The sequence below is a fragment of the Aethalodelphis obliquidens genome, unplaced genomic scaffold (genome assembly GCF_003676395.1).
Source record: "Aethalodelphis obliquidens isolate GAN/ISIS:26980383/991018 unplaced genomic scaffold, ASM367639v1 scaffold4, whole genome shotgun sequence".
Lineage (NCBI taxonomy): Eukaryota > Metazoa > Chordata > Mammalia > Artiodactyla > Delphinidae > Aethalodelphis > Aethalodelphis obliquidens.
The window spans coordinates 1,952,724-1,965,231 of NW_020837948.1; the positions used below are offsets into that span (position 1 = coordinate 1,952,724).

The window sequence follows — 12,508 nt, forward strand, 5'->3', positions numbered from 1 at the left end:
ATATACTCATATACAGTATATTATACTGTATGATTCCACTTATACAATATTCTGGGAATGACAGAATTAGAGATGGAGACAGATTAGTTGCCAAGGGTTAGGGATGGTGGGGAATATAAGCAACATGGGTATGACTATAACGGGTAGCATGAGGGAAAGCTTTGTGGTGATGGAATAGTTCTGTATCTTGATTGCAGAGATGGTTACACAAATCTTCACAGGTGATAAAACCACAGAATTACTGTGCCAACGTCAGTTTCCTGATGTTGATACTGTACTATAGTTCCATAAAATGTAACCATTAGGGGAAACTGGGTAAAGGTATACTGGACTGCTCTGTATTATCTTTGCAAATCCCTATGAATCAAAATAAAAAGTTAAAAAAAATAATAATCTGTTAGTTGACTTTTTATTAGTGTAAATAAACACTGAAGCAAATAATGTAATGGAATTTTTTTCAACTTGATGGAAAACTGCACACCAGAATCTTAGAATGGCTCTAAACTGAGGAGAGTATGCTAATTTTAGGTAATTCACCTGGAGTTTTTAGTAGCACACACTGCCTCAATATATACCCTAAGTGATTCAAGTCTGAGGAAAATATTATAATTTTTCACATACCAGGTCCCTTAGTTTTATCTATGAAGAAAATTAGCCATTTACCACAGGCCAAGGGGGCAGTAAACCTGCTTGACAACTGGTCAACTCTCCCTTTCCACAGTCTGTTGCAGCAGTCCTGTCCTTAACAGCACCATCTCACTGCCCACCACCTTGATGGTTTCCTGACTGTTGGTCTGGCCTCCAGGCTCTCCCCCAACCACTTTAACGCTTCCTGTACACACCTGAGAAACTAATCTCTCCCAAACACCACTTTTCTTCATATTCTGTGTTACCCAGATGGCAGAAATTCTTAAAACAGGAACAAAGTTAAGGAGACATATTTCAGTTTAATTTAAGAAGAAAAAAGCTTTAAAAATAAACACAAGGCTGGAAAAAGCTGCTTCCAGAGGTAGCAAGTCCTGAGTCACTATATATATTTAAATATATGGGAACCTGAACCTGGGAGACCTGTTCCAGCCACAGAACCCTCTAATCCTGTATCATTTCCCGGATTGTGCTCCCTTCTTCACCTAGCATTCCAAGCCACCCTCTAAAATCTAGCTTCCAAGCTCTTTCTTATCCAACCTCTCCTCCCAGCACTCCTCTCCAGTCAGAACCCTCACTGTTCCTCACCCACATCTTGCTCTGTCTGCTGGTTTTCTTACCTGAATGACTTCTTCCCCTCCCTTCTTTCACCTTTCAAGATCCACTACTGCACCTTCAGGAAGCCTTTCTAATCCCATGCTTAACCTCCTAGTCCACTCCATTCTTGGCATGACACTCATGCTATTATTAATTTACATTTCCATATGTCCTGATTATAAGCTCCAAGATGAAACAGGAAAAACAGCCTCCTGTCTGTCTGCCTTTTTTCTTTTTGGCCGCGCCGCTCTGCATGCAGAATCTTAGTTCCCTGACCAGGGACTGAAACTAGGCCCCCTACAGCAGGGGTCCCCAACCCCCAGGCCACGGACCAGTGCAGCAGACTGTCAGTAACCGGGCCGCACAGCAGGAGGTGCGGGCAAGGGAGCGAAGCTTCATCTGCCTGCTCCCCGTCGCTCGCATCACCACCTGAACCATCCCCGCCCCCATCCGTGGAAAAATTGTCCTCCACAAAATGGGTCCCTGGTGCCAAAAAGGTTGGGGACCGCTGCAGTGGAAGCACTGAGTCCTAACCACTGGACTGTCAGGGAATTCCTGAAGACGGTCTCTCTGCATCAGAGACCACACATGGTCACCCAGCCCCTTCCCCACTCTGGTGTCTCTAAACACAAGCTTCTTCCCAGGAAATACACTGTTGCGCAGTACACCAATCATTGGACCCTTTACCGAACAGAGTATCATTAGAAGCCGTGCGGGAATACATAAAGGTGCACCTCAGATTCTTGGGGCCTTCTCCTCCCTCCTCCACCCAGAAATGCCCAAGAGCTATAGGGAAGAAGTCACTGATGCAGCAGCAAGTCTCTGTTCTTGGCCTTTGAGATCTAACTGTGAATTGTAACTAATGGATTAAAAAACCCTGTTCTAGTAGAAACTATTCCTCATCAGTCAACCTCCAATTTACCATCACTGGTCCTCCTTTTTTAACGTCTCCCCCTTTTCAAACAAGTTTCATTTAGGCTTTCCCATCTCTGTCCCTTGGATGTCCCCTAATCAGTTAAGGGCCCTCTTTTTCTCATCAGAGCCCTATTCAAGGACTCACAAATACTCTTTTCCAGGTATCATTAAAATACATCAATATATGGGCTTCCCTGGTGGCGCAGTGGTTAAGAATCCGCCTGTCAATGCAGGGGACGTGTGTTCGAGCCCTGGTCCGGGAAGATCCCACATGCCACGGAGCAACTAAGCCCGCGAGCCACAACTACGGAGCCCACGTGCCACAACTACTGAACCCCGTGTGCCTAGAGCCCGTGCTCCGCAACAACAGAAGCCACTGCAATGAGAAGCACACGCACCACAACGAAGAGTAGCCCCCGCTCACCACAACTAGAGAAAGCCGCGCACAGTAACGAAGACCCAACACGACCAAAAATACATAAATTAAATAATTTTTTTTTTTTTTTGCAGTACGCGGGCCTCTCACTGTTGTGGCCTCTCCCGTTGCGGAGCACAGGCTCCAGACGCGCAGGCTCAGCGGCCATGGCTCACAGGCCCAGCCGCTCCGCGGCATGTGGGATCCTCCCGGACCGGGGCACAAACTCATGTCCCCTGCATCGGCAGGCGGACTCTCAACCACTGCGCCACCAGGGAAGCCCTAAATAAATTTTTTTTTAAAATCAATATATGTATAAGGAATGAATGCTAATGGGTATGAGATTTCTTTTGGGGGTGATGAAAATGTTCTGTAATTAAATAATGGTGACAGCTGCACAATTCTGTGAATATACTAAAAACCACTGAATCATATACATTTTAAAAGGGTGAATTTTATGTTAAGTGAATTATATCTCAATTTCTTTTTTTTTAAGGTAAGATTCTCCACTAGTATCCCTGCATTTACATTTGGCAGCGGGGAGGAAACTCACCTTAAATTTTGGAAAGAGCCTTTTCTCACATAATTCTTGGAGAACATAGTCAATTACCTTCCTCAAACATTTAAGTGCCTATCATAGAACAGGCACCATGATAGCTGCCACAGAGAACAGTCACCAGACCAGCACAGAACCTACCCTGCTGGAGCCTAGAAAGGGGAAGACAACCAAATATTTAATTGTCACTGTGCTAAGAGCTAGGAAGAAAAAAGTATAAAGTAAGAATGACCTAATCAGGGAGGGGAACATGGGGGGTGGGCAGGGTCCCAAAAAAGCACATCTCTGTGAGGCACATGTATGCCTCAGCCCATATAAGGTAGTTAACAACTAGTTTGGGCTGACTAGCAGTACAATGAAATCCCTAGATCACAGGGGTTTGGAGGCCATGCAATTGATAATTGGCTCCCACCCACCACAGGAGACTCACCTGATCTTGAGGTAAAGTGACCCTGCATTTATGTATGTGAATGTTTTACCCACTGACAGTGTTACGATAACATTTTAGTGGACTCACAAATGTTTGTGTTTATTATTCATGTAATCAGGGGCAAATACAAAAAGAAAATTAAGTTATGCTGAAAAACTGCATGCATTCAAGTCTCTGGTTATTAATTATGACTGCACAGAAAGCACAGGACTTGTACAAACTCAAAAGATATAGAAGGTCCAATTTTTGGCTCAAAAGCATTATAAGTACCTAAATCAATTATTTATTTGAAAACAGTAAGCTCATATCTTTAATCCTAGATCAGAGGTCAGCTACCTACAGCCTGTGGGTCAAATCTGGCCAACCCCCTGTTTTTATAAACAAGTTTTCCTGGAATACAGCCATGCCCATTTGTTTATATACTGAATAGCTGCTTTCCCAACACAACTGCAGAACTCAGTAGTGTCAAGAAAGACCTTATCGCCAATAAGGTCTAAAATATTTACTACTTGAACGTTACCCCCCCCAAAAAAAAAGCCAACTTGTACTAGGCAAAAGTAGCCCACATTGATTTGGAACAAAATAATCTTTTTATACATCCTTTAGGGACTTCCCTGGTGTTGCAGTGGTTAGGAATCCGCCTGCCAGTGCAGGGGACATGGGTTCGAGCCCTGGTCCGGGAGGATCCCACATGCCGCAGATCAACTAAGCCTGTGCACCACAACTACTGAGTCTGCACTCTAGAGCCCGTGAGCCACAACTACTGAGCCCGCGTGCCACAACTAATGAAGTGCATGCACCTAGAGCCCAGGCTCTGCAACAAGAGAAGCCACTGCAATGAGAAGTCCGCGCACCGCAATGAAGAGTAGCCCTGCTCGCCGCAACTAGAGAAAGCCCATGCCCAGCAACAAAGACCCAAAGCAGCCAAAAATAAATAAATAAAAATAAATAAATATACATCCTTTAGCAATTAAGTGTTCCAGTGGATAAGCAACAGACTTGAAATGCAAAGGATTCTAACTCTACTTAATAAGTCAATCTGCTATGGAGCGCTAGATAAATCATAATTACTCTACATTTTATATGCCAGTAAAATTCAGAGCAGTTAGGTCAGAGTTTTGCATAAGTGCTCAGAACGACTGAAAGCGGGCCTGGGAAAGGTTTTTGCATTAATTATCTTTCCCTACCCAATAAATTACCCCAAAGTTTGGTTGCTTAAAATAAATATTATCTCCCCAAGTTTTCTGTGGGTCAGGAATTCAGGGTTGATTGGGGCTGCCATCACCTGAAACTTGACTGTAGCTGGGGGATGTGCTTCCAAGGCAGATTACTTATATGCTTGGCAATTTGGTACAAGAGACATCAGTTCCTTTCCACAAGACCTCCTGAGTGTCCTTGTAACATAGCAGCCAGCTTCCCCAGAGTGAATAACCCATGAGAAAGAGATAAGAGGATACAACACTCTTTTTATGACTTTGCTTCGAAAGTAAATAGTATAACTTCCACATCACATTCTATTCTTTATAGAACCAAGAGTCTCTAAGTACAACACACATTCAAGAGAATCAAAGTTAGACGCCACTTTTTAAACGGAGAGGTGTCAAAGAATCTGCAGATATATCAACATCACTTCAGGGTTTCAAATGATGAGTAAACAGCTTCAACAACATAACCAACAAGGTTTGGCTGACTAAAAAGGATCTGTGCTCAACCATTTTCATACCACGTATTTTCTACTTATGATAGGAGAGAGGCTGCATCACCATTTGTTAACAATCACCAAAGAAAAAAGTAAGCCAACAGAAAAAAGGCAAGGCACTTCAGCTTTTCACACCTGATACAGTAACGATGATGACAGGCAGTTATATATTTGCTTTAGTTTTACTTTTGTTTTGTTTTGTCTTCCTGCAAGGAGAAGGAAAATTATGGTGACTAAATCATGAATAGATCAAAAATAATTACAAAGCTGGACTGGGACGAACAAGTATTTATGATTCAGAGCCACATAAAAGATTTTCTCAGATATAAACAAAAAAACACAAAGAAACAGAAATTTAGATATGCATTCATAATAGGGGGGTGCTTGGGGAGAGTGTATTATACCATGATTGCTACAGATTTGTATCAGAGTAACTTCTGAAACAAGGAACATATACAGTGGGAAAAAAAGCTACTTACAATAATTAAGCTTTATTTTGAAAATAAATGTCTTAAGTCACTAGACAATGAACACTTGACCAAATTCACCTGTTAAGATTTTGAGTTTCATTAGAGGAGGCAAGAAGCCCTAGGAAACAAAACTTTCTGAGGTCAATGAAGTAACAGCTGTCCTGATTTCCTCAATAGGAAGCTCAAAAATTGTCCTGAATTGGAAAATTAAACCACTTTAAAATAAATTCATTAAAAACCCACTCTACCAAGTTGATAGTGTCCTGCCAAAATTCAAGTCCACCCAGAACCTGTGAATGTGGCCTTATTTAGATATAGGGTCTTTGCAGATATAACCAAATTAAGATGAGGTCACACTGGGTGGACCCTAAATCAGTGACTAATGTCTTTATAAGAGGTAACTTTGCAACACAGAGATACATGGAGAATGAATACCATGTGACAAAAAGAGCCAGATATTGGAATGATGTGTCTATAAGCCAAGGAATGCCAAGGATTGCCAGCAACAACCAGAAGCCAGGAAAGAACATGGAACAGATTCTTCATCTGAGGCCCCAAGAAAGAATCAACCCTGCTGACGCCTTGATTTCAGAACTTCAAAAAAAAAAATTTCTATTGCTCTAAGCTACCAAGTTTGTAGTAATTTATTATGGCAGCCAGAGAAAACTAACACGTCCACCTAGCTAGTATTACGGAACTTAAGTAATCTCATCATTTGCAGTATTAAAATATTTATTCACAAACTCAGAACAATGGGAGATAGCATCTCCATTGAATGCACTGCTCTTTTTGGGTACCGTCACAGGGATGAATTTGACTTAAGATTCCAATGGACTTTGTACATTGCTGTCAGCCATCAGAGAGCCACTGAGGTTCTCCCAAGAGCCAGTAAAGCACATGCACAGAGCAGGAGGTCAGTTCACCTTAGATGATATCCAACAGCCGTAAAAAAACCTATGTCTTTGTTGAAGTCCTCCTGCTGGACCAGAAGTTTAACACAAAACTGCAGGTTTCAAGAAGTTAATCGTCCAGGTTTAAAGTCCTCTTATCATGATAACCAACAAGGACCTACTGTATAGTACAGGGAACTCTGTTTAATATTCTGTAATAACCTAAATGGGAAAAGAATTTGAAAAAGAATAGATACATGTATATGTATAACCGAATCACTTTACTGTACACCTGAAACTAATACAACATTGTTAATCAACTATATTCCAATATAAAATTTAAAAAATTTTTTAATAAAATAAAGTCCTCTTATATTGTGCTTATTACATCATAGCGATGACAGTTTTTCTAATAGTAACTACTGATAAGCTGTGGGTTACAATTTCACTTTTTACTACTTCTGAGTTTCCAAAAATAATGTTTCCCTTAAGCTCCATTTAAATTATTTTAAACTCAAGCCAGTGCAAATATGCATGGCTGATTTTACATATCAGTCTGACAGAATGAAGCGGTTTCTAGTGCTTTCTGAAAAGAATGGCTGGACATTTTTCCATTTTATCACCCTTACATCTTCGGCACAAACTAAGAGATATTACATAGGATGAAATATAAACTTCTGCCCCATTTATTTCCTATCAAATTGTGTTATAACATTTCTAAGACTCAACTATTATTTGGAACACCCAAGGGAACTGGATTCAGAGTCTCCAAAAAAGAAGTTCCTTTGTTAATCTCTCCTGATTAAAGCTTAAGCCAGTACAACTTAATACATCTCCACTAAGTGAATATTCATAGTTACCTGAGCAACTGGCAAGCATATAAGAATGAAAATACTGACCACAAAAAGTCACCCTTAAGGATTATTTTTCTAGAAAGGCCTGCCTCTCTCTATATAAAAAGCAATATTGACCTACCTTGTTTTCGAACATCTTCTACAGCAGCCACAAGCTCCTCCTTGAGAAACTGACTCTCCTTTGCAATTTTATCCCCCTTCTCCAAGAAATTCTCAGTTGCCTGTTCAACAGATGCAGCCAAAACATGGGCCTTCTTAGAACGACCTCTCTTCTTATTAGAGGGCCCCTTGCTATTGGTGTTTACCAGGGTTGTAACCTAAAAGTTTCATTTTTGAAAATTAAATTGTAGTCAATTAAAATTTAAAAAAAAACAGAAAGACTAACATCTTTAAAGGTAGCAAGAATAAATTATTCATAATAAAATGAAACATCACACTTATGAGATTCCACTAAGCATTAACAAATAACATACAACTCTCTCCATATTTAAGATATTCAGGAATGATACTCTATTTAGTTTCCAAAATAATTTAGCTATCTCAATGTGTAAGCTAAGAAATATAATGAATATTTTAATTCTTCAAACGTGATCATTAGGTTTTTAAACTTCATTTTACAAATTAAAAACTGGTAACAAACAAGTTACGTCTCTACTGCATGTCATCAAGAAGGTTAGAAAGAGGTTAACAATGAATTTATTAGATCTGCCTGGAGGTCACATTTTTCCATGTTTTCAACCTATGCAAAATGTTTTAAGATAACTTGCTTCTGAAATCTTTTCAGTGTATTCACACAAATCGCCATTAATTAGGAAAGGCCCTTAATAAAGAAAGGAACAATTGCCCAAAGCAGCCTACTGTGATGATGTTTTAAGTCCCAGACATTAACCATCATTAACACATATAATAATGATGACCTGTATAGGCTGAAGATGACTAAACATTTATTAGTGTAACACGGTCCACAGAAGACCTGAGAGCTGCAGTAGATGGGCTCCAAGAAAGTAAATATTCTCGAGTATTACCACCCACTCCTACTTACTTACTTATAATACTAGTTTATATTTATGAGCTAGAATGGAGTTTTTTAAAAAGATAGCACATGCCATTACATCTCATTTTCATGCTAGCACAGTATCTGTCTGTCTGTCTGTCTCTCTCTCTCTCTCTCACACACACACACACAGGAGTAAAATGTGCCAAAACACTAAAAGTGCATAGCTAGTTGCTAACAGTTAATGAAATGTCATCACACTGTGATATTTGTACTTGTAACAAAACATACCAAACCTACACCCTCAAGTTAAATGACCTGTTAATCAATCCTAGACAACAAAAGGTGTGTTAAGCAGGGTGAAGAAGCTTAACAGTCAAGGCTCCGCATCCTATCTTTTTTTGAAATACTTTTAAGTATTAGTTGCACTACATACACTAGCCCCTATTACTGCCAGTAAGACTGAAAAAATGGCAGCAAATGTGTTTCTAAAGGGCTAAATGAATCCACACATCAATATTTAACTATTAGCGGAGCCAAACTGTCTCATTACTATCAGCCTAAACTCAATCACTCAAATTAAGGCTTTGAACTAAATAACCTTGCCCTGTGTTTATTACCTGGGCCTATTGCTATGGAATCATGTTACAACAACTACGTATTTGTTTGCAGATTCTTACCTGGGTAACAAGAGGCTCCAACAGTCTTTCAACTGCCAGAGTCCTGATCTCTAGACTTTTGGGGTCCCATTTGAAGTTTATGTTGCCTGCGTGGACAGCAGTCATTTCTGAAAGAGAAAGAGACAAGGTCAGGCAAGTATCAAACACAAACATGAAACATATAACAAGTCTTCTCCTACTTAAGGACTTTTATACCAGGAAAGCTACAATCACAAGATGAAAAAAATTCTTACCAGCCTGCACATGAGGGCCCATAATTCTTACAACCTCTTACACTTAAGATTTCGAGTTTACAAACATTAGGGCTACTGTAAGAGGGCATTCCCAAACACAGAGCTTTTCCCTTTTGGCTTCTCTGGCACCAAGACACTTCTACCTCGAGTTTTTCCACACTGACTTAGAATTAGGATGAAAAGCTAAAGTGAAAGAAGACTAATACAGAAGATTCTGGTTTTTCTTATTCCAAAATATTTATAGTACACTATTATCTAAAAGGTAAACCTCACTTCACTGTTTGATGGATTCTTAGAGAATATCTTCTCTTACTGTATTAAAACATAATGCTTAAGCCTACTGCCCTCTGCACCTACAGCTATTATCACTTGTAGCCAGAAGAAATTTCAAGTCACACTTAGTCAAATATCACTGTATCAGTGTCAAGGTAAACCTCCATTAGACAGAGGCTTTAAGACTAAGGGAAAAAGACTTCAGCCAAAATACCAAGCAGCTGGTGTTTGCTTCTAAAAGTAGTGCCTGAAAGATTAAAGAAAAACCAGAAAACCAGGTGAGACATGTAGCTGAAGTAAACACTAAAACTTTCCAGACAACAAACTGTTCATAGAAATATAAAACCTTTTAGGGTGCATTTTTGTGAACAAGAAATTCTACCTCTCAATTTTTATTCTAAAGGAAAAATTAAGGTACATGTAAAAACTTGGATACAATGATGTTCACATCAGCACTGTATACGATCATTAAAAACTGGAAACTACCTAAATTTCAAACAGATCACTGAATAAATCACACAACCAACCACACAAGGGGATACTGTGCTACTCTTAAAAAACTATACTGACAAAATTCAGAAAAAACAAAAATTAGTGTTCTCACTGCCCAGGTCTTTATTTCTATTAAATACTATTTCCTTAAAAAAAAAAAAAAAAAAAGGCTTATTAAAGGTCTGATATATCCTGTTGTGCAGAAAGCAAGGAAAGACACAAAGACTAACAAGATCATATCAAAAAGATACTAGAACCAAGGGCTCCATTGGCTAAATTCACAAGTTGAGTATCAAGAAGAATAACTGATAACTGTAACTGCCTATTAGATAGCTATCCTACGACCACAGGGATCCTCAAAAGAAAGGGGGTGGGAAGAGAATTTCTGTACCATAAATATAGAATAGAATTAGAAAATGACCATTTTGTAAACCCCAGTGGGATAACTGATTCAAACACGGATTATCAATGAATGTTAACACCATTAGGTGATAGGCTATTGGGGAATAGGGTATTTGTAAGGTGCCGAAGTACCACCTGAACAGGCTACTTACTAATTACAAAGCGGGGAGGATACACCTTTACAGTGTTGGGATCTAATAATCATCCCCTTAAATAACTAAACTTAGTATTGCTAATAATGCAACTCTGATAGTATATGCCTAACCCAATGAAATATGAAGTGCCCTACGTTTCCTAAAAAGTACTCTTAATGAAAAAAAAGTTTTAAATGTTTTTCAAGAGCCTCTGTATTACTATAAACTGAGCAAAATTATCTGTGCAACAGCAAAATTAAAATTAAATGTTTAACCTGAGTCTAATGAAGCCTCTGCACAGGGATTCTAAGCCTTTTTCAATGTACGGATCCCTTTAGCAGTCTAGTAAAGTCTATAGACTAATGTTGTCCAATAGAAATATAATACAAGCCACCTATGTAATTTAAATTTTTCCAGTAGCCGTGTTAAAAAAGTAAAAAGAAACTGATGAAATTAATTTCAATAATATATTTTATTTAAAACAGTATATCTAAAATATTATCATTTCGTTATGTAATCAGTTTTTTTTAATTAGAGACGTTTACATAAGTACTAAGTACTTGGAAATCTGGGATGTGTTTTACACTTAAGGCACATTTAAATTCAAACAAGCCACACTTCAAGGGCTCAATAGCCACATGTGGCTAGTGGCTTCAGTACTGCACAGGGTAGCTATAGACCCTTTCTCAGAACTTTTTTGAAATGCGTGAAATATAATTCAAAGGATTACCGCCAAGGGGGCTTCCCTGGTGGCACAGTGGTTGAGAGTCCGCCTGCCGATGCAGGGGACACGGGTTCGTGCCCCGGTCCGGAAGGCCCATGAGCCATGGCCACTGAGCCTGAGCGTCTGGAGCCTGTGCTCCGCAACGGGAGAGGCCACAACAGTGAGAGGCCCGCATACCGCAAAAAAAAAAAAAAAAGGATTACCAAAGAAACACATATATTGAAATTTAGTTATAAAAATACTTTACAAATGTGCGATGCAGTAACATATATGCTCTTTATTAACATATTAAATAAGATGTCAAGGGACTTCCCTGGCGGTGCAGTGGTTAAGGATCTGCCTGCCAATGCAGGGGACACAGATTCGAGCCCTGGTCCAGGAAGATCCCACATGCCGTGGAGCAACTAAGCCCGTGTGCCACAACTACTGAGCCCGCACTCTAGAACCTGTGAGCCACAACTACTGAGCCTGTGTGCCACAACTACTGAAGCCTGCGTGCCTAGAGCCGGTGCTCCGCAACAAGAGAAGCCACCACAATGAGAAGCCCGTGCACTGCAACAAAGAGTAGCCCCCGCTCGCCGCAACTAGAGAAAGCCCGCGCACAGCAAGGAAGACTCAACACAGCCAAAAAAATAAATAATTTTTTTTAAAAAATGTCAAGGGGCTTCCCTGGTGGCGCAGTGGTTGAGGATCTGCCTGCCAATGCAGGGGACACAGGTTCGAGCCCTGGTCTGGGAAGATCCCACACGCCGCAGAGCAACTAGGCCCGTGAGCCACAACTACTGAGCCCGCACGTCTGGAGCCTGTGCTCCGCAACAAGAGAGGCCGCGACAGTGAGAGGCCCGCGCACCGTGATGAAGAGTGGCCCCCACTCGCCACAACTAGAGAAAGCCCTCACACAGAAACGAAGACCCAACACAGCCAAAAATAAATTAAAAAAAAAAAAAAGTCAAGAAGTCTGATAACTACTTCAAAGTAATCATGAACACACACTTTTTCAAGATACATGACAATTGCTACATATATGAAAAGCACTGAGATTCCTACTAGTGGGACAAAGTTAGAGGTTCAACTGAAAACTGGAGTTGGTTTTCTATTGTTAATA

At 40.1% G+C, this 12,508-nt stretch overlaps 1 protein-coding gene across 1 annotated transcript in view; it reads right to left on the reverse strand.

Annotated features, from left to right (window-relative positions):
- CTNNA1 (catenin alpha 1) overlaps positions 1 to 12,508 on the reverse strand; it is a 177,602-nt gene that overhangs the window by 141,232 nt on the left and 23,862 nt on the right. Inside the window, exons 2-3 of the mRNA XM_027096196.1 lie at positions 9,146 to 9,252; positions 7,593 to 7,788 (exon numbers count right to left, since the gene is read on the reverse strand). Of these exons, the coding sequence (XP_026951997.1) occupies positions 7,593 to 7,788; positions 9,146 to 9,250 (301 nt within the window). The 5' untranslated portion in view covers positions 9,251 to 9,252. The remainder of the gene's footprint in view (positions 1 to 7,592; positions 7,789 to 9,145; positions 9,253 to 12,508) is intronic.